Source organism: Microdochium trichocladiopsis (genome assembly GCF_020744255.1).
Source record: "Microdochium trichocladiopsis strain MPI-CAGE-CH-0230 chromosome Unknown B0I36scaffold_6, whole genome shotgun sequence".
Taxonomy (NCBI): domain Eukaryota; kingdom Fungi; phylum Ascomycota; class Sordariomycetes; order Xylariales; family Microdochiaceae; genus Microdochium; species Microdochium trichocladiopsis.
In genome coordinates this window covers 844421-865333 of record NW_025763549.1, presented here as the reverse complement: position 1 = coordinate 865333, position 20913 = coordinate 844421, and the positions used below count along the sequence as shown (strand labels likewise).

Genomic DNA, 20913 nt, shown 5'->3' with positions numbered 1-20913 from the left:
TATTATAGGAACCGCCGATCATCGGACGGCCCCTTAGGGACTTGCCGCTGCGAGCCGCGCAAACAGAGTTTCGTGCTAAGTCCGGCAGTACCCGGCTGGCCGGTTCCTGCTAGTAATTATTTGTGATTCATGTTATGGTGGCGGTTTTCTTGTTCGCAAAAGCTTCAAACACAACCAGACCCTGCCATTGAAGGTCGGGAGAAGGCCTGACTGGCTACGTAGCTTTTGGTTGTATCCTGCTTGGCCGGACAAGCTATCGACAGGATCAACAGAGCATTGTTCTCAACCATGCTTGCGCACCTGAAGCCATCCGCACCTGCTGCGGGGGCAATGCCAGCAGACCCAGAACAACAACAACAGCGCCCGGGGGAGGCCCGCCATGGCAGCAGCGTTGACGACATTGCGGACAAAGATGTTGCGCTGCTCATGGTTGGCGAGACGCAGCACGAGATCGACCCGGTTGTGGCTGCCCGCGCCGTGCGCAAGACGGATTGGTTTTTGATCCCGGCGATGACGTTTGGGTGTAAGTCTTTCTTCTCGATGTTGGGAGGCTGAGGACGTCTGCGACCTTTTGTGTGGGCAAAGTCGAGCTGACTCACGAGGTACTTGGAATCAGATGGGCTGGTCTATTACGACAAGGTAAGCACAGACGTCATAGCAAGCTGGCTTCCGTGAGCGACGAGGCTGACCAGCTTCGTTTCCTTTGCTTCCAGGCGATCCTGGGCTCTGCTGCGCTCTTTGGCATGACGAGCGACCTGGCCCTGAGCGTGCCAACTCCCGGCAACCCTAGCGTGGTCGACACATCGCGCCTCAGCTGGGCCACCTCGCTCTTCTACTTTGGCATGCTGGCAGGGCTGTACCCGATGTCCTATGCGCTGCAGCGGCTCGACCTGGGCCGGGTGCTGGGCGTCGTGGTATGCGTGTGGGCGGTGGTGTGCGGCGCGACGGCGGGCGTGACGACGTACCAGGGCCTGTATGTGCAGCGGTTCTTCCTGGGCTTCATTGAGAGCGTGATCCCGACAGGGTTCATGACCATCATCTCGGGCTTCTACACGCAGCGCGAGCAGTCGCTGCGGCAGAGCTGGTGGTTCTCAGCCACGGGGCTCTGGACCATCCTCGGCGGCGGCCTCAACTACGGCTTCGCCCAGATCAGCACCAGCAGCAACCTCCGGCGCTGGCAGTACATCTACATCCTCGCCGCCGCCCTCACCTTCCTGTTTGGCCTGCTGTGCTTCGCCATGCCCGCCTCCCCCGTGACGGCGTGGTTCCTCAGCGACGCCGAGAAGTTTGCCGCCGTCGAGCGCCTGCGCCACGGCCAGACGGGCGTGCGCTGCACAAAGTTCAAGACGGCCCAGCTGCGCGAGGCCCTCCTCGACGTCAAGATCTGGCTCGTCTTCCTCATGATGAGCTCCGCGTACACCGTCAACGGCGCCGTGTCCGGCTTCGGCCCCCTCATCGTGTCGACCTTCGGCTGGTCCACCCTCGAGAGCATCCTCTTCCAGTTCCCCCTCGGCGGCCTCTGCTGGGTCGCCATCCTGCTCACCGGCTGGCTGGGCTCGCGCTACGAGAACATCAGGATCGCCATGCTCGTCGCGTGCTGCCTGCCCGTCATCGCCGGCTGCGCCATCATCTGGAAGAGCGAGTGGACGTACCATGCCGCCGCGCCCGTGGTCGGGTACACCATCACGGGCACCTTTGGCGCCGTGGTCAGCTTGATCATCACGATTGGCATGAGCAACGTCGCCGGGCACACCAAGAAGAGCTTCACCTCGGCGACCATCTTTGTGGCTTACTGCGTCGGTATGTGTGCTTTTAAGAAAAGAATTGGGGGCGAGACACCACACCACCATTCCCCCGTAAAAGAAATATCAAGAACGACGATAAGATCACTGACGTTTCGCTTTATTATTTTCTCCTGTTCTCGCAGGCAACATCGTCGGTCCACAGTTGATCAAGTCCCAGACAAAAGTCTACCACTATCCGGAGCTCTGGCTCGGGCTCATTATATGGTTAGTTCCTTTTCTACTAGCTCCCTCTCCACACTACATTTCAAATCCATACACTGCCGACGGATGGGGAACATTTCTTGGCTGACTTTTTGGTGGGGGTCCGGTGGGAAATCTTGTAGCTACTGCATCACAATCATCTCCTCGGTGACGCTGTACTTTGTCCTGCGGCGCGAGAATCGCCAGAAAGACGCTGCTGCCGTTTCCGCCACAGGGGCCACGGAGGAGAACGACGGCGGCGGTGGTGGTGGTGGTGCCACCAGGTCGCTCGACAGCGATGTGGAGCGCGCGAAGCTGGCGTTCCTGGACTTGACGGACAAGGAGAACCCGTACTTTCGATACGTCATGTAGGGTTGAGCCGCTTTGGTGTAGGATATGCTTCTTCGCCTGCTGCGAGGTCGGAAAAAGTCTGAGTTTAGACGGGTTGTGAATCAGGCAGGCACGACGAATCCTGGGTGACAGAGAATGTTGGACATTTGAGTGGGAGACTTGGTTCTGCCCACTTTGTCGTGGGTGCCCCCTGCAGCGGTTTGAACTGTGGCTGCTGTCTAATACACGCGGGACGGCCAACATCGACTTGGGCCGCATTCGTCGAGTCTATGGAGAGTAAAAAATTGATTCTCGTTTACGATTGCAGGCACCAGATTGCATTGCACGTGGCACCTTTTTCTTTGTTTGACTTTTTTCGAGAGGACATGGTGGATGATGTAATTGAAGCTCGTTTATACGAGGATATGCTAATAAAATCTCGTGGCGAGCGTGCCCGTGCTGTGCGGTATTACTAGACTATACGTAAGAAGACCAAGGAAACTGACGACAGAACAGAAGAGAAAAAAACAAAAAGAAAATGGATGCAAATGAGCGCTTTTTGATATGACCTCATGACTTCCCCCCGGCTTCGTCCCGTATTACCACGCACAGAAATGAAGGAGCGCAAAAACCAGGCAGATCCGCGTGCTGCTCTACCCATGGCTGCCAAAAAGACCCTCTTGCACACTCTTTACAGCTCTACGTTGGGAACGGTCTCCTCTGAGAGGCTTATTTCGGACGTAGCAGGCACCGCCTCGGTGACCTCCTCTACCTTCGTGTCCTCCGCGACAGCAGCGGCAGGCACCTCTACGACGACGATGTCCTCGTCGTCCGAGATGGATGCCACCGGCGCCGAGGACGCAAGGTCGTCCACGATCAGCCGCGCCACGTTCATCCCCATCAGCGCGGACGTCTCCATGGTCGAGATGAAGCTCTCAATGCCCGAAGTGTAGTACAGCCCGTCGCGCAGGATGGGGTCCTGGAAGGTGACGCGGGGGAGCTTCTGCGGGTACGGGTGGAAAACGGCGGGATGGTACCAAGAGATCGGCTCGACGACGGTGCTCTCGCCATCGGCATCACCACTGCTGGCGTTCTCGGAGGACGAGGGAACAGCGCCGGTGAAAGTCTCGGGGATCGTGACGCCAAGAAGCTTCGACAGGAACTCGGGCGTCACCGCCGCGGGCGAGAAGATCTTGTAGACGAACTCCTTGTTCTCGGTCTTGGGATTCGTCACGACCTTGACGAGGGAGGCCGAGTAGAAGCCCGAATGGCCGGCACCCTCGGAACCCGACTTGGGATCCTCGCCCTCGGCGAGAGTCGTGAGCACCGCTGTCGGGGTCTTCGTGCCAGCGGGGAGGTTGAAGAACTCTGGGCTGAAGCGGAAGGGCGAGGCAAAAAGAGTGACGTGCAGCTTGACGTACGGGATTTCGTCGATCGGGTGCTGGATCAGGTTGTCCTCGGTCTTGATGCCGCTGAACTGGTAGGGCGCGGCAATGACCACGTTGTCAAACGCAAACGGGTGCTTCGTGACGACCTCGGAGCCACCTCTCTTGGACGAGCTCGTGATGCTGAACCGCGAGGCCGGTGCCAAGGGATCCTTGCTCTTGACCTCAGCGATGGAGGTCACGGCAGTGTCGAGCTGGACGTGAGCCTGAGAACTCTCGACCATGCGGGCAAACATCTGCCAGTTACCCCCTAGCACAGAGACAGCACCCTCGGGAGCCATTGAGACCATGGCTCCCACGCCGTGGATGTAGGCTAGGTTGGAGGCATAGTTGACTCGGCTTGCAGCCTGCACGATGTCGTGGGCGAAAGCACCGCCCAGCTTGTTCTGGGCCAGGAACTGCTCACCCGTGACACCGGTGATGGCAGTCAGGCCCAACTCGAATGCCCGGGTAGAGAGGGAGCGGAATGGGAAGTACGGCCTCTCGTAGAGCTTCAGAAAGGTGTTGATGACCTGCTTGACGAGCTTGTCTGTGTAGTACGGGGCAGTGCCGTACTTCCAGAAGAGCTTCGCGAGGTTCCACCACCCCCACGAGTCCGAGTCCTGCTCGTACACGAAGGAGTAGCCATCCCAGATGGCGAGGGTGCCCTTCTCGTCAGCGCCCGGGTCAACCCTGGTGAGGTTGAAGTCGTTTGTGGCGTTCCAGAGGATGTGGTTGACCTCGACAAAGATGGAGGCACCAAGCTCAACAGGCTGCAGCGGGTCATCGTAGGCGTTGACCGTAAGCGACCGCCCGCCAATATGAGACGTCTTCTCAAAGATGGTCACATTGAGCTCGATGCCCTCCGCGGCTGCGAACTTATGCAAGTGATATGCCGTCGAGGCACCCGCAGCGCCAGCACCTGTGTGGGGCCCTTGTTAGTACATCCTGCGGACGATGATCGTCACATTGGTAGTAGTGGCGACAAAGGCTGGTATGAGCACGTCGCAAGCGACTTCAAGAACATGTTGTGGCTCGGAAAAGCTCTCGAAAAAGTACAAGAGAGCAATCGCTTTGCAGGGATCATGCTCTTCGAGACTTGGAGGATGGGGATGGGAGGAGCAGGGCGAGTGGTAACGTACCAATGATGGCAACCTGCTTGACAGCATTGATGCTGCCATCGAAGGCCTCCGTATCAGCCAGCTGGTTGGCAAAGACGGGCGAGAGGAAGCCCGCGGCTTGTTTAACCCATTCAAAGTGCATTTTGGGCAGTGACTGTCACAGCAGAACGGATCTTACTGAGAAAAGGAGATGGATACACAGGGGAACGGCAAGAATTGGACAGGCGAACACGAAGCTCTCTGATCTGGTCCAGGCAAGTGACAACAGGGTGGCCGTTGCCTGGCCGCGACAGCTCCCTGAAGGCAGGGACCCTGAAGCTAAACAACGGGCCGGGGTCCTACGGGGGACTAGCCGCGCCAGGGGTGTCCTTGGGCTGCACTCCAGAAGCCTTAGTCATCGCCCCTCTCCTTGTTTGTTCCCAGGGGCCGCATCACTTTGTTTCGTCAGGCTGCTGTTGTTGACTTTGCTCAGGTCGCTCTATCTGATCATCAACAAGAACCAGGTGTGGTCAATCGCTCTAGACCAAGCGATTCCGAACATGACATAACAACCCAGTCTTTTTCTTGGGTGTCCGATGCTACTGTGCCGAAATCTCGTCATGATTGACCAGGGAACAGCCGCTCTGGGAGGGCAAAAACCACAAGCTTACGCATACACCAGCTGAGGACCGCGCTGAATCTACGGCAGTTCAGTCCTATGTCGTTCCATCATGGCAAGACTGGAGGGACCAGTATCCCGGGACGAATGACATGCGACATAAGAGAGTGGGGGACAGTACCAACATGCTCATTAAGCATACTATACTACGTGCTTACTGGGACCTGCGCCGACGGGCGTTACCCTGAGCAAATATCAAGCTGTGCAAATTCAATTGTTTGAAGAGTTGATGATCTGGGTTTCTCAAGGTGCACATGTACGTGTGATGTCCCCTGAAAGCTGCTGAGCTCAGCAACTGATACCAGCTATCTCGGAGCACCCCGCCATGCCAATCTCGCGATAAGTCAGCGGCGTAGAGGGGCAGTTCAATTGTGAATCCAGGGGTTCTGGAGCGTTCTGCCAGCTGGACCAGCGTGGCCGTCGGGCCGGCGCTCTCACCGTGCCCGCCCCAGGTACCGTCCCAGGCGGCTGCACCTGGGCCTGGCTGCACCAGAAAAAAAGTTGAAGGCTCCTGATATTGGCCCGCCCCTGGCACTCGGGCCTAGGAGCGGAACATCCAGCCAGAGCTCCATTTGAGGGTCCCGGTCGCCAACAACACCCGACCTCAACCTCACACCTCCAACGGCAGACTCTCGATACAGCCATCATGTCTGCTGCTCAGCTTCTCAACCCAAAGGCCGAGTCTCGGGTATGTCGGAGGCCCCGAACCAAACCTGCTCCTGCGCGCGGACAACTGCTAACTGCCAACAGCGGCGGGGTGAAGCTCTCAAGGTCAACATCACGGCTGGTGAGGGACTCCAGAATGTCCTCAAGTCCAACCTAGGCCCTCTGGGCACCATCAAGATGTATGTGGTCTCTTGCCATCCGCTTGGGCATCCGCCAAATGTCTAATCCACAAACTGACAACCTTACAGGCTGGTCGATGGCGCTGGCCAGGTACACATGAGCCCCTCCTTTCCGCGAAGCGCGACCGAACAACCCGACAGCGAGCTGACACATCGCGACTCCAGATCAAACTTACAAAAGATGGCAACGTCCTGCTCCGGGAGATGCAGATTCAGAATCCTACAGCCGTCATGATTGCCAGAGCGGCCACCGCCCAGGACGATATTTGCGGTGACGGTACGACGTCGGTCGTCCTGCTCGTCGGTGAGCTTCTGAAGCAGGCAGACCGCTACATCTCGGAGGGCCTCCACCCTCGGATCTTGACTGAAGGTTTCGAGATTGCGAAGAATGCTTCCCTCAAGGTATGCGACTGTTCACCTGGCGACGGGGACAGGCCTTATTCCAAAATGCCCACGTTCATGACCCGGTCCTAATGCCTTCTCTCTCCATGACAGTTCCTCGACTCGTTCAAGCTGCCCAAGGAGGTCGAGCGTGAACTTCTCCTCTCAGTCGCCCGCACATCTCTCTCGACGAAGCTCAACTCGACTCTTGCCACAAACCTAACTCCGGCCATCGTCGACGCCGTTCTCGCCATCTACCAGGCCCCTGCCAAGCCCGATTTGCATATGGTTGAGATCATGAAGATGCAGCACCGGACTGCTTCGGACACCCAGCTGATTCGTGGTCTTGCACTCGACCACGGCGCCCGGCACCCAGACATGCCCAAGCGGCTCGAGAACGTTCACATCCTCGTTCTCAACGTCAGCTTGGAGTACGAGAAGTCGGAAATCAACTCTGGATTCTTCTACTCGAGCGCTGAGCAGCGCGACAAGCTCGTCGAGTCCGAGCGGCGCCACATTGACGCCAGACTCAAAAAGATTGTCGATCTCAAGAAGGAGGTTTGCGGAAATGACCCCAAGAAGAGCTTCGCCATTGTCAACCAGAAGGGTATCGACCCCTTGTCGCTTGACGTGCTCGCCAAGAACGGCATCTTCGCCCTGCGGAGAGCGAAGCGGAGGAACATGGAGCGTCTGCAGCTCTCTTGCGGCGGCATTTCTCAGAACAGTGTCGAGGATCTCACGCCCGATGTGCTCGGCTGGGCTGGGCTCGTCTATGAGCAACAACTCGGCGAGGAGAAGTACACATTCATCGAGGACGTCAAGGACCCCAAGTCTGTGACTCTGATGATCAAGGGCCCCAACGCTCACACCATCAACCAGATCACGGACGCTGTGCGCGACGGTCTCCGCAGTGTGTACAACATGATTGTCGACAAGAGTGTCGTGCCTGGTGGTGGTGCCTTCCAGGTTGCCTGCGCCACTCACCTCAAGAGCGACGCCTTCAAGAAGACTGTCAAGGGCAAGGCGAAGTGGGGTGTAGATGCCTTTGCCGATGCCCTCTTGATCATTCCCAAGACTTTGGCTGCCAACGCTGGTCACGATGTCCAGGATGCTCGTAAGTTTCTCGTTGCGAGCCTGCACCGCTTATACGCCTCATAACTAACGATTTTATTCACCAGTTGCCGCTCTGAATGACGAGTACTTGGATGGAAACGTTGTCGGTCTTGACCTGGCCACTGGAGAGCCCATGGACCCATCCCTCGAGGGTGTTTACGACTCGTTCCGTGTCCTACGCAACTGCGTTGCCTCTTCGTCTAGCATTGCCTCGAACCTCCTCCTGTGCGACGAGATTCTCAAGGCTAGGCAAATGGGACGGTCAGGCGGCCCTGGACCGGGCATGGATGAGCAATAGAAAAAGTTTAGGCATGGAATGATACCACTGTATTAGACGGAACGAGATTATGCCATAGACATGAATGCTATCCTCATCTGGCCGGGCAAAATGCGTAATGCATGGCACTCAGCTCAAGAAGCAGCTTGCACCTGTGACCAGTCGCCTTCAAGCCCTCGACAATGAACCAATTTGTATGCTTATCTTCAATATGCCTAGTCGTTTCTGTATACACCACCACGTCCTCGCAGCAGTAATTCAATTGTACCTCGGCAGATTACAGGCGGCATAGAAAGCATGTGCGTTGAGTCATTCCCAACGCCGGTTGCGCGGGCAGCGTTACTTTGAATAGATGCTGACCGTCAGCGGGCTTGCGGGGCTCCAGGCTCCAGGCTCTAGCCCGCGTTTTCACAAATCACACAACATCAGCAGGCGGATACAAAAGCACCAGCGCTTTTGAGAGCTTCTTCGTATCACTTTTTGAACTGAGAATCGCTAGCCATGGCCACCATTTCGGAGTCGGCTGGTCATACAGCCAAGACCGTCGCTCCTTTTGGGTTATGGGAGAGCGAAGTCACCAAGGAGGCCGTCTTTCAAGGCACATCGGCCCTTAGCTCGCCTCGAGTCTGTGTAAGCCATTAACCCATGCCTATGCGCAACAATCCTCAAGGGCCGTCTGATCCTCGTGCTGACTATTTTGATACCATGACGGGCAGCGCCGCACTGGCAGGGCCTACTTCACCGAGTCCCGCCCGGACGGCGTGAACTACATTGTCGAGATCAAGACCGCCGGGCCTAGCAGCAGCGATGCCAGCCCCGAGCTCAAGGACGTCCTCCCCGCGGGCTACAACGCCCGTTCTCGCGTCTACGAGTACGGCGGCGGGCCCTACGCCATCCTCGGTGGTGGCAGTGGCGGCCGTCTGGTCTTCTCCAACAAGGCCGACGACAGCGTCAACGTCCTCGACGCCGACTCGGGCTCCGTCACCAAGCTCGTGCACACCCCAAAGTTGCGGTACGGCGACTTTGACGCGCACCCGCGCGGGGGAGATGATGGCCAGCCGTGGGTCCTCGCCGTCGAGGAGGACCACGCCGTCAGCGACGTCCCCGAGAAGGTGCAGAACTATGTCGTCGCGATCAACACGCAGACGGGCGAGGTGAAGCGGCTTGCCAGCGGCGCGGACTTGTACATGTACCCGCGCTTCAGCCTCGACGGGAGCAAGGTGTGCTGGGTGGAGTGGGACTTCCCGGACATGCCGTGGTCTGGGGTGCGGCTGTTCTGGGCGGACTGGTCGGGCGAGACGGGCAGTCTGTCCAACGTCGAGCATGTTGCTGGCGATGCGGAGGCCAGCGCCACGGAGCCTAGATGGGGTCCAGATGGGTACCTGTACTACTGCCACGAGACGACGGACTGGAGACAGATCTATCGCCGCCGCCCTGGTCAGGCGGAAGCAACGCTGATTGACATCAAAGGTTTGGAGGATGTCGAGTTTGGCAGGCCCACCATGGCTCTTGCGAAGTGAGTTCCCCTGAAGGCAGAGCTTGAGTGAAGACGTATGTACTAACCACTACCTAACCAGCAACTCGTACGATCTCCTATCGGACAAGTGCCTCGTGGCAGTGTACATCAAGAACGGCACCAGCTCCATCGTTCAGGTCAACCTCGACACTTTCGAGTACAAGGATGTCTCGGTGCCCCTGGCCGACGTGGAGAGAGATGGCATCACGAGATTCAACGACAACTCGTTCCTGGCGATCGGGACAGGACACACGACGCCGCAGGCGCTGTACAGCATCTCCCTAGAAAGCAATGGCAAGGCCAACATGACGACCGTCCGCAAATCTACAACCCAGACGTTCGACTCTGCCGTCTTCTCGGTGCCCGAGCACATCGAGTTCCAGTCGAAGAAGCAGCCGAGCCGCAAGATCCACGGCTTCTACTGGCCCCCGCACAATCCCGGCTTCACCGGCCCCGAGGGGCAGAAACCGCCCTTGATCGTCCAGTCGCACGGCGGGCCGACGAGCCACACACCACCGGGGCTGAAGCTGGACCTGCAGTACTGGAACACCCGGGGGTACGCCACGTTTGCCATCAACTACAGCGGCTCGACCGGCCACGGCAAGGCGTACCGCGACTCGCTCAACGCCAACTGGGGCGTGCTGGACGTCGACGACGTCGCCGAGGCGGTGGCCCACCTGGCCGAGAGCGGGCGCACGGACGGGGCCCTGACGACGGGCATCCGCGGCGGCAGCGCGGGCGGTTACTCTGTCCTGCAGGCCCTGTGCTGCTACCCGGACATCTTTGCCGGCGGGGTCTGCCTGTACGGCATCAGCGAGGTCAAGCTGCTGCTGGACGAGACGCACAAGATGGAGTGCCGCTACGTGGACAACCTCATGTTCACGGCCGAGATGGACGCGGAGCAGCGGGCAAAAGTCATGCACGATAGGTCGCCCGTGTACCACGCGGGCAACATCACGGCGCCGCTGCTGATCCTGCACGGCGACGAGGATAACGTCGTGCCCATCTCGCAGGCCTACACGATGTACGACGACATCAAGAAGAGGGGCGGCGAGGTCAAGCTGGTCAAGTTTGAAGGCGAGGGCCACGGGTTCCGCAAGGGCGAGAACCTGATTACGGGACAGACCGAGGAGGAGGAGTGGTGGAAGAAGACCCTGGTCAGGAAGTGAAGTGCATCAACTTGAGACGGAACCTCGTCCGTAAATGGTGCCTCCACTGCCTTGGCAGCTGTATTCATACAAGCCACAGGCGGCATGCGGCACGGGGGGTTAACATAGATGGCTTGAATAAGATGGGGGATCTTGCAGGACAGAAAAGCTTGTCCCAAAACTGCACATCGGCTGCGCATCGAAAAAGGTGTGCCACAGGCGACGATCGCAGCACGTGGGTGCGATGGGGATCGGAAATGGTGGCGCGCTAGCTGATGTCATTGAACGAACCACGGCGGGGGGGGCCGAGGCTTAACCAATAATCAACGCTGCGTGCTGCTCTTACACACAACTTGTTCAACCTGTTCGAGTTTGGGCAATTCTTTTATTCTCTGTTCTCGGCACAGTTGCCGGAATGGGGCCTTGTAATTAACTATTGTTGGTCCTGTGGGAATATCTTGGTTCATCGACAACCGGATCTGTATGCCCATCGACGTGAAAGATCGATACTTCCGCTCAATCCAATCAATTGCGCCTCGTTCGTCCTCACATTTTGGCTTACAGTTTCCCCCTTCATGTAGTTGCTATTGAGGACCTCTGTCACCCCATCCCTAATCCGCAGTCAATCCAGCCTGTCGCAGTGTATCTGCCAAGATCCTGGGTTTGCGGCGGCGACTCATACAGGGCCAGCAAGAGCTATCGTCCACTTTCACCAGCAGTCAAGATGCCGTTCCCACCATCACGGCCAGACGACCACTATGATGACGCAGGGGACTCGTCCCAGTCACGCCGAGGTAATGACCACCAAGACGACGACGAGAACGAGTCGCACAATAATGGCGGCAGTGGCGGCGGCATCAAGTCTCTGATCTCGAAAAAGTCCGAGATTGTCATGTTCAGCAGCACCGCCATTGCGCTGTACGGCTACGACCAGGGCATGATGTCCATGGTCAACACCAACTACTCGTACCTGGCCACCATGGGCATCTCGGGCACCTCTCCGCTGGTCGGCATCATCGTGTCCGTCTACTACCTCGGCTGCACGCTCGGCGCGGTGCTCGCGTCCCGGCTCGCCGATGTCAAAGGTCGGAAGCCCGCGATCTTTGCCTGCCTGGCCACTTGTGTCCTGGGCAACCTGCTCATGTTCATCTCCGGACTGAACTTCCGAGAAGGAGGGAAGCAAGGCTGGCCGACCGAAGCAGCACTGGCATGCATGCTGACCGGCCGAGTCGTCCTCGGCCTCGGGGTGGGTGGCATCGACGCCGTGATCCCCGTGTACTCTGCCGAGCTCTCCAAGGACGGCGGCCGGGGCAAGGCCCTCGCGCAGGAGTTCCAGATGAACATCTTTGGCCTGCTCGTCGCCTTCGCCATCAACCTCGGCGCCACGCTGGCCCTGGGCAAGCAGTCGCAGTGGGCGTGGCGCACGCCCATTGTCTGCATGCAGTTCTTCCCCGTGCTGCTCATCTCGGCCATCTCCCGCCTGCCCGAGTCCCCGCGGTGGCTCGTCAGCCGCGATCGCGCCGAGGATGCGCGCAGGGCCCTGCTCACGCTGCACGGCGGCTCGCAGCTCCAGGCGGACGACCTGCTCCAGGAGCTCCAGGCCGCGGCCGACGACGAGTCCGACGACAGCATCGGCTACGCAGACATGCTGCTCCCCGGCCGGTCGCAGTACCACCCGACCATGCTCGCCGTCATGGGCTAGGTCAACCAGGCCCTCACGGGCTACGGCGCCGTGTCCGTGTACGGCCCGCAGATCTTCGAGCTGCTCGGCTTCTCCGTCGTCATCGCCGAGTTCATGACCCTGGGCAATTTTGTGAGCTACTTTGCCATGATGACGGTTGCCTGGATGACCATTGACGTGCTGGGCCGCCGCAAGCTCATGGTCTGGGGCTCCGCGGGCCTCGCCGGGTGTTTCCTGCTCCTCGCCCTGTTCGGCGGCCTGGCCATGAACTCCTCCTCCTCCTCTTCGTCTTCCTCCTCCTCCTCCTCATCATCATCATCCTCCACTTCACAGGGCCTCCACGTCAACGACCTGGCCATCGAGATCGCCGGGTCCATCACGCTCTTCGCGGCCACCGCCATCTTCGGCATCTGCTGGCTCGCCACCGTCTGGCTCATCCCGACCGAGATCTTCCCCTCCGCGGCCCGCGCCCGCGGCAGCGCCGTCAGCGTCACCGTCTGGGGCCTCGCCAACTTCGCCGTCACCTTGCTCACCCCGCTCCTGTTCAACAACGCAAAGTACTGGCTCTTCCTGGTATTCGCGGGGACCAACACCTTTGCGGGCTGGTGGACCTGGAAGTTCTCCCCCGAGACGGGCGGCAGGAGCTTTGAGGAGAACCAGGAGTTCTTCGCGGCCGCTAGGGAGTACGGCGAGGGTGAGGGGGAGAACAAGGGCAGCTGGGCTGTGCATAAAGTGGATGGCGGCAGGTTCTTGTACTTCCCCAGGAAGAAAGAGGATGGTGATGGGGCTGTTGAGCAGGAGGAAGGACGCGGGAGTGCTGGCAACGGAAAAAGTAAGGGCGGCACGGCAGATGGGGAAAGGCAACCGCTTCTGAGGTCGTCGTCCTGAGCGAAATGCATTCACCAGTCTCTTAGATGCTATTGCATGACGGTATTTTCTGGCAAGACTTGATAGTCCGGAGCGATGGACCGGAGAGACTCCGAGCAAGATATACAAAGGTAGCCAGCGGCAAGGGAGATCTTGCTTCATGCGCACATATCTGATAATCATCCCAAATATAATGCGTAGATCATCGCGAGTGTATCACAAAACCCACACAACGGGTGACTTCACCAGAAGAAATGATGTTCGCTATTCCGCCAAACGCCTAGGAATGCAGATGGTATATACACACGAGCCCATGTGACACCGCCGACTTTTTTCAAACCAAAGACAGGAACTTTTTCGACGACTAAGGAAGTGGCCGTTGCCTACTTCTTCTTGCCGCCAACCTTGAAAGACCCCTCAAAGCCGGCGCGACCTTTGCTCGGCTTTTTGGGTCCTGTCCGGCTCTTCTTCTTGCCGCCGGCCTTGTGCGCCATCTTCTCCTCGCGGCGCTTGCGGAGGTTGTCCTCGCGCTTCTTCTGGCGGTCGTGGATGCTCTTGGCAACGCCGTCCTTGCGATCCTTCCACTCCTTCTCGCTCTTCTTCTTGGCGTGGTCCTTCCGCTTGATGGCCTTCTTGAGCATCTTCTCGTCGTCACGGACCTTCTCGCCCTCGGCGCGGCGCTTGGCAGTCAGCCATAGCTCCTTGTCCTCGACGTCCTTGCGCTTTTCCTCGTTCATGGCCTGGACACGCTTCTTCTGGTTTTCAAGCTTGAGCAGGGCTGTCTTGGCGTCCTGCGGACCCTTTTTCTTGCCACTGCTAAGGACATGCGAGAGGTCGTGAGAAAGCTGGGCACCATCGCCGAAGGCAATACGTCCAAAGGAAAAGTTGTTTTCCTCCAGGTCAACAGAAGGGCTGAGGATTCCACCAGGAGAGTTGCGTGCTGAGGCCAAAGCCTCTTCGCGGACGCGGTCGGCTTCATCCTTGGCTTTCCGTCGCAGCTCCTTCTTGTGGGCCTTGCGCTCTTCCTGCTTCGACCGCCGGGCCTCGATCAGTTCTTGGCGGGTCCGGATGGGCTTGCCGTTGCGGTCGGCATTGCGGGCCTCGCGGAGCGCCTGGATCTTGGCCGCCAGGCGGGCGCGCAGCTCGGTGGTGTCCTCGGGAATCTTGATGTGCTTAGGCTTCTCCGACGGGCCTACTGTGCTCGAGATGGATGTCGATGTGCTCGCGGCCTGCCCTGTAGAATCCGTGGGGCCCTCAGTGCCATCAAATACAGGCGATCTAGGGGTCGACTGGGATGTGACTTCGTCCTGCTCGTCCGCTTCAATGCCCGCGACGTCAATCTCCTCCATGTCGTCCGCATCCTCCTCTGCGGGCTCATCCTGCTCGATAGACCGGCTAGGAGCGGCAGTCGACTCCGCGTTGTCCGCTGCAGCGGTGCGAGGCTCACGCGTGCCCAGCTTGATCTTGTTGACGCCCTTGATTGTTCTCCGGTTGAACTCGGCCTCTTCTTCTCTGAGGGCCGCGCGCTCGGCCTTGCGGTCCTTCTTGCCCTGCTTCTTCTCCTCCTTCCGCCTTTCTTGCTCGGCAAGCTCTTCCTCTTCCTGAGCCGCCTTCTTTTGCTTCTTGGTCATCTTCTGCTTCATGCCTTGGCGGGGCTTCTCGGCCTCAACGCCCTCGACATCGGACCAGTCGTCTTCTTCGGCACCGTCTGGCATCTGCTCGCGCTTGCGCTTCTTCCGGGCCTCCTCGTCCATAACTTCCTTGACGCTGCGGTTGAGCTCGCTGTTGGGATCCAGCTTGTTGCGACGGGCCTCCTTGGCCTCCTCTTTCGTTTGCTTCTTGCGTTGCCATTGGTCCTGAGAGGGGCGTCGAGATATTAGTCCATGTTTTCAAACATGATTCGGCAGTTGGTATAGATCTGAAGGCATTTGCCAGATCTGCGCGGGATCTCGCAGCTTCGCAAGCGCTTTTTGGGACGGAACCTACAGTGGCATCCTCCCCGTAGTACATCTTGGCCGGGATCAAAGACAGCAGGCCATCAAAGGCCTTTGCGTGTTGCTGCAGGCGCTCCTAGACGGGCGGGGTTGCCACAAGTCAGCATTGAGGGTCGAGAGCGAGTGTTGTTGGCAAGGGAGCGTGAGCACGGCAGATGAGCGGCCCGTGCTGGGGCTTCGTACCTGCAGCGACGATTCCTCCATGGCTTCAAATAATGTGCAAGTTGTATGGATATCTGGCCGAGAGGTTTGTGACGATGTGAGAGGGTAGGTAGGCGCAAGGCTGTGTTGAGGACAACAGCCCAGGCAGGCAGATGGACGTGGCTGGCTGGACTCGGGCTCGGCGGCCGATGTTTGAGCAAAGTATGTGCAGGGTGGTCCTTCAGAGGTTCTAGTTCCCGGTCTGCTTTCACTGGCGCAATCTCTGATGTCGACGGGCGGTGGCTTTGCGGTCGTGTAGCAACGTCGGGACAAGGCAGCGGACGACGATGGAGCGTGCACTGGACTGGCTGCAACAAAAAAAAGTCGGCGGAGAGATGCCCCATGCAACAACCCGCCCACAGCGGCCGATCCCCACCGCCTGGCCCGCGGCCTTTTAGCCTGAGGCGCTGTGATTCGCCTTGCTGGAGTGGGAGGCGCTAGCTGCAGCCATTGGGCGGCCCGCCAGGCTTATCGATTCCAGACGTTGCTTCTGCCTTCCCAGACAGGGTCTTCTTTTTTTGCTGCTCGTTCCTCCAAGGCAGTCGCCCTGGCAGTGCGCTGCACATCTTGGCGAACAGAGCTATCTATCGCCTTATCGCCATCTCACCAGGTTCCAGGCAAGCCTGACGTAATCATCTCCTTCTCCCTGCTCTCTCCATCCGTGCCCTGTCGTCTACGCAGAATGCTCTGCAACAATACTCCCAGGTCCATACCTTGTCGTTGTCCACTACTCATCGGCCCTGACATTTGCCGACGTGTCTATTTCAATGCATGAGTGTCGATGTCAATTTAGGCCAAGGCCCGACACTCACCTTCGTTCCCCAGCCGGGTCTTGACTTGACATGGTTATGCCATGTGAACAAAAACTCGACAAGAGTCCCCAGCAGGGACATATAGGAGAGGTTCTATTGCCTCCCTGGCAAGATAGGTCCCCATGACCCGTAGGGTTACTTCGTCGTCCCCCACAGCCGTGCCATTGGCTCGCAAGTAGATACCAGATATACTGCTGGCAGCATGATTGGCGGGCCGCGGCGCATAACAAAGAACGACGCCCATCGCTGTCTCCAACACCTTTACGCGCCTCCCTAACCTGGGCATCTGCGTTGGTGCTGCAGTCGTGCCAAGCTGTCGGTGAGGGGTACCTTGCCCGGCCTGATGCCATCGTCGCATTCTACCTGAGCAAGCTGGGCCCGGCCCCCAGCATGTGGCAGTCCCAGTAGTTAATTAAATTTGAGCAGCGCCGGCCGAGGTCGCGCAGTCACAAGCCTGGGAGACCTCGTGCCGCAATACCGTCGGTAGTGGCAGTGTGATGTCACCTGCCCCTGCAGCAGGCGATGGGACCCGATCATCTATACTCTGTCCAGCCTATGTATATAAGGACGCGGAGAATGTTGCGATTGCCTCGTGGCGGGCGCTCGTGGCCAGCGCGGCAGAGCTTCGAGTCGTGCCACAGCAACTTCCTGATACCACGCCATGTTCTCCTCTCTCCTCTGCTTCGGTCTGCTGGCCTCCTCGGCGGTGGGCCTGTCCAGCAGTGGCCCCAGCAAGAGAGCGTCCACCAGTGCTCTTAGCCAGAGAGGTCCTCCTCCTGGCTTCGTGACTGCAAGTGGCACTAAATTCCAGCTCGATGGCGAGGATTTTTACTTTGCTGGCAGCAATGCCTACTACCTTCCATTCCTCCAGGTATGGCATATCCTACAAGCCGAGAGTACAAAGTGTAAAGCGGCGCTCTGCTAAACAATTCCGTCTTGCAGAACGCTACCGATGTCGATGCAGGTCTAGCCGCCGCCAAAGCCGCGGGTCTTTCAGTCATCCGGACATGGGGTTTCAACGACAAGAACAGGACCTACAATCCCTCTGGCAAGCCGCAATACGGTGCTGAAGGCGGTGGGCCTACCGACATCGTCTTTCAGTGGTTCGAGTCAGACGGGACCACGACGATCGATCTCTCTGGCTTCGACAAGGTCGTCAACGCCGCCGAGAAGCACGGCATCAAGCTTCTCATTGCCCTGACCAATAACTGGGCCGACTATGGCGGCATGGACGTGTACACGACCAACCTCGGGTTTAGAAGTCACGACGATGTACGTCTTTGGCCTGACTTTGGCATCTCGTGTTTCTTGGTTTCTTTGATTTATGCATCCTGGAGAAGCTGCTTGACTGACATATATCATCGGTTATAAAAAAATAGTTCTACCGCGAACCAAGCATCAAAGCCCTCTACAAGAACTACGTCAAGACCTTTGTCAACCGGTACAAACACTCACCGGCAATCTTCGCTTGGGAGCTGGCCAACGAGCCCCGCTGCGGCGCCGACCTGATCCGCAACCTGTGGCGGAGCTGGTCGTGCAACTCTGCACTGTTGGGGAGCTGGATCGACGAGATGAGCACCTTCGTCAAGTCCATCGACCCGGACCACATGGTCACCTGGGGCGGCGAGGGGGCCTACAACCAGCGCGGCAACCTCGACACGCGGTACAACGGCTTCGACGGCGGCGACTTTGACCACGAGATGACCCTGCCCAACATCGACTTTGGCGTCTTCCACACGTACCCGGACTGGTGGTTCAAGACCATCTCCTGGACGGCCCGGTGGATCCGCGATCACGCCGCCTCGGGCCGGGCCGCGGGCAAGCCCGTCGTGCACGAGGAGTACGGCTGGCTGACGCCCGCCGCGCGCTGGAGCCAGCGGTTCTGGTTCTCGTTCAAGACGCGCCCGCAGGTCTATGGCGAGTGGCAGTCGATCATGCTCGAGGAGAAGATGGCGGGCGACCTGTACTGGCAGTTTGGGTACTCGAACTACTCGTACGGGAGGAACCACGACGACGGGTTCACCATCTACTTGGATGACCAGGAGGCGCAGCAGCTGGTGTACCAGCACGCGAGGAATGTCAATGCGCTCAACGTGTCGTGAGCCGGGGTTTTTCTCTTTTCCCCACGTCTGCAGAGCTTGAGAATGAGCAGGTTTTCAAGACGGCTTTTTTTTGCGAATCTGCTGGGCTTCAAGGTGGCCTTGCTCATACTAGCGCAGTAACTCTACTTTGTCTCCTTATTTCTTTCCCTCTCTCCCTACATGAGCTCTCGAGCGTACATGACACTGGACGGCACTCTAGAAGTTTCCTGGCGCCGACAAAACCCAGCCGCCATCGACGGTGATGATGTTCCCCCATATGTAGTCGTTGGTAGCAATATTGAGAATGGTCTGTTGTGCAAGAAGACGCCACACGAATTTGTCAGTACACGCATTAGCTGAGAGAGATCGAACCAAAAAGGAAGGGAGAAAAGGGACAAAAAGCTCCTTGCATACGCAAAACTGCGATAAAGGTAAACAAGAGGAGTGCACGACAAAGTCACGGACGCCTGGAGGGAGCTGAAAACACACAAGGGCATGATGAAGAAAAAACTCACGCTACCGAGCTCTTGTGCGGTGCCCATCCTCTCTAGGTTGACACCATAGGCCTTCATGCCGGTCCGGAACTGCTCGACGTCGTACGTGCTCTCGTTCTGCTCGTTGGAGGTTCCCAGCGTCATCTCGGAGGGGAACATGCCTGCGCACACAAGACAATTGAAAGGTTAGTGCGGCGAACGGAGGCGGGGGAAAGCATGGATCAACCATGATTTATTGTGGTTCTAGGGAGAAGGGAAGGGCTGGCCAGTCTCGACTCGGGCAGATCATGTACTACTGACCCAGTGCAAAGCCGTTGACGCGGACGCGGATGTTGTCGTGATGGAAGTCGTTGGCGAGCTGTCTCGTCAGGTGGTTCGCCGCCGCTTTGCTAGCCTGTCCGTCTCATCACGTCAGCTGTCCGTGCCTTGTTCACTCCCTTTCTCGTGCTCTCGCGGGAGGATAACTTGCGTTGTACGGGAACTGCCCGTTCTGCGTGCTGTGCGCCGTCATCCTCTGTCAGTCATAGCGCGCAATCACTACACGTGTATATACACCAGGAAACCAGAGCCGGCCCATTTCAGAAACTCACATCCTCAGCGAACCGCTCACGGACGTGTTGTTGATCACGTTGCCGGGCTTCTTGTTCGGGCCCTCGGCGGCTTTGACAAGTAGAGGCAGGAAGGCCGCAGTGACAAAGTACATGGCGGCGCAGTTTGTCTCGAAAGCTGTCACGGTGGTCAAGTCAGTCATCCAACAAACACATCGCCACTGTTCTCGAATCTTTTTGACAAGATGAATGGGCGGCGATGGGGTCTAATACTTGGAACAGCAACTACGTACCCTTGTGGAAGTTCTCCTCGGTCAAATCGTCAAAGAGGGACTTTGCGTAAGCCTCGACGCCGGCATCGGGTCGTGCGCTCGCGCGACCAGACCAGACACCCGCATTGTTGATCAGTCTGTGTCCGCGCGTCACAGCATGAAATAATCATCAGCATCATCGTCCCAGCGGCTTGTGTCTTTCTCTCACTGTGTTTCAATCCAGCACAGCGCGGGCTACCTGACGATCAAGCCCCGCAAGGTTGAGACCGAAAAACGAAAAAAGGACTTACACGTCGACATGACCCTCTTGGTCCCCAACCTGTTGCACGGCCGCCTTGATGCTGTCCTTGGACGTGACGTCCATGACGAGCGGGACGATGCTGCCACCCTGAGGACCCAGAGCTTCTCGGCTGCCGTGCGCGTCGGCGCTGGTCTTGAGCACGTCCTCGCGCCGGCCGGTGATGTACACCTTTGCCCCGTTGGCCGCGAGGGTCTTGGCCATCACTATTTGTTTTAACGGAAAGGCGAGAATTAGAATATTGTCGTGGAAGAAAGAGCAAACATGGGTCCCCGAAGACAGAATGAGCGCGCGGCAGATTGTCGAAGCAGATGTGAGAGAGTAAACGTACTTAGGCCGACGCCGGTGCCGCCTCCGGTGACTACACCATTCGCATCCATTGTCAGTGTCGAGCCGCAAGGTCTTGGAGAGAGAGAAAGGTAGCAGTAAGACAAATGACTTACTGACAGCAACCCAACCAGAGAGGTTGAACAGGGCCGCGGCGGACAATGGATGCACGATTGAAGACATGTTTGCTTAGTGACGTGTGTGGTTGGTGAAGGCGTTCTGGTCGGGAAGGGAGAGAGGTCAGCTTGCTCATGGATCGAGTAGTGAGTGGCTGAGGTGTTTCTAAGTAGAAGTTTTTCTTCAGATGCTTCCATACCAGTAGCTATGATAGTTCGCAAGGCAGTTCTCACTATGGCAGCATGAACAGTGAATGAAGAAGAAGAAGGATTCCGCCTGCCCCTACACATCCGGACTTATAAGTGACTGTGAGGGCTGCGCACCTGGCCCAGCCGTCCCCACTATTGGGCAAGCCCATGCACCAATAACGTGTTGTGACCACCACACAATCCCGGCGACTTGTCATCTAGCCGAGGAGAGCAT

At 58.0% G+C, this 20913-nt stretch overlaps 8 protein-coding genes across 8 annotated transcripts; 5 read left to right on the top strand and 3 right to left on the bottom strand.

The window, feature by feature from the left end:
• Positions 1–148: 148 nt before the first annotated feature.
• Positions 149–2668, top strand: B0I36DRAFT_324970 (major facilitator superfamily domain-containing protein). Its single transcript, XM_046154181.1, has 5 exons — positions 149–523; positions 617–639; positions 714–1800; positions 1928–2009; positions 2129–2668. Exons 1-5 carry the CDS (start codon positions 289–291, stop codon positions 2355–2357), a joined length of 1656 nt encoding a protein of 551 aa, XP_046011346.1. The 5' UTR covers positions 149–288; the 3' UTR covers positions 2358–2668.
• On the bottom strand, positions 2669–5120 carry B0I36DRAFT_269309 (prenylcysteine oxidase). The gene is made up of 2 exons (XM_046151263.1): positions 4882–5120; positions 2669–4661 (listed from the first exon to the last, which is right to left on the bottom strand). Exons 1-2 carry the CDS (start codon positions 5000–5002, stop codon positions 3007–3009), a joined length of 1776 nt encoding a protein of 591 aa, XP_046011345.1. The 5' UTR covers positions 5003–5120; the 3' UTR covers positions 2669–3006.
• A 945-nt stretch (positions 5121–6065) lies between these two features.
• Positions 6066–8383, top strand: B0I36DRAFT_324967 (T-complex protein 1). Its single transcript, XM_046154180.1, has 6 exons — positions 6066–6206; positions 6269–6363; positions 6433–6454; positions 6529–6765; positions 6859–7858; positions 7923–8383. The coding sequence occupies exons 1-6, from the start codon at positions 6165–6167 to the stop codon at positions 8153–8155; spliced, it is 1629 nt and encodes a 542-aa protein (XP_046011344.1). The 5' UTR covers positions 6066–6164; the 3' UTR covers positions 8156–8383.
• A 252-nt stretch (positions 8384–8635) lies between these two features.
• B0I36DRAFT_374700 (putative dipeptidyl peptidase IV) lies at positions 8636–10819 on the top strand (the record flags this gene model as incomplete). Its single annotated transcript, XM_046160303.1, has 3 exons — positions 8636–8764; positions 8851–9650; positions 9712–10819. 3 exons carry the CDS (start codon positions 8636–8638, stop codon positions 10817–10819), a joined length of 2037 nt encoding a protein of 678 aa, XP_046011343.1.
• An 871-nt stretch (positions 10820–11690) lies between these two features.
• Positions 11691–13554, top strand: B0I36DRAFT_410752 (general substrate transporter; the record flags this gene model as incomplete). Its single annotated transcript, XM_046161922.1, is given in 2 exon segments — positions 11691–12488; positions 12501–13554. The coding sequence occupies 2 exon segments, from the start codon at positions 11691–11693 to the stop codon at positions 13365–13367; spliced, it is 1665 nt and encodes a 554-aa protein (XP_046011342.1). The 3' UTR covers positions 13368–13554.
• A 175-nt stretch (positions 13555–13729) lies between these two features.
• Positions 13730–15544, bottom strand: B0I36DRAFT_363648 (surfeit locus protein 6-domain-containing protein; the record flags this gene model as incomplete). The annotated part of the gene is made up of 3 exons (XM_046158840.1): positions 13730–15202; positions 15333–15416; positions 15524–15544. The coding sequence occupies 3 exons, from the start codon at positions 15542–15544 to the stop codon at positions 13730–13732; spliced, it is 1578 nt and encodes a 525-aa protein (XP_046011341.1).
• A 1262-nt stretch (positions 15545–16806) lies between these two features.
• Positions 16807–18533, top strand: B0I36DRAFT_127929 (cellulase). Its single transcript, XM_046148151.1, has 3 exons — positions 16807–17224; positions 17296–17625; positions 17733–18533. The coding sequence occupies exons 1-3, from the start codon at positions 17015–17017 to the stop codon at positions 18453–18455; spliced, it is 1263 nt and encodes a 420-aa protein (XP_046011340.1). The 5' UTR covers positions 16807–17014; the 3' UTR covers positions 18456–18533.
• On the bottom strand, positions 18520–20876 carry B0I36DRAFT_324955 (uncharacterized protein). Its single transcript, XM_046154179.1, has 10 exons — positions 20690–20876; positions 20490–20592; positions 20378–20407; positions 20039–20252; positions 19770–19885; positions 19519–19654; positions 19398–19425; positions 19229–19322; positions 18950–19089; positions 18520–18743 (listed from the first exon to the last, which is right to left on the bottom strand). The coding sequence occupies exons 2-10, from the start codon at positions 20554–20556 to the stop codon at positions 18651–18653; spliced, it is 918 nt and encodes a 305-aa protein (XP_046011339.1). The 5' UTR covers positions 20557–20592; positions 20690–20876; the 3' UTR covers positions 18520–18650.
• Positions 20877–20913: the final 37 nt, after the last annotated feature.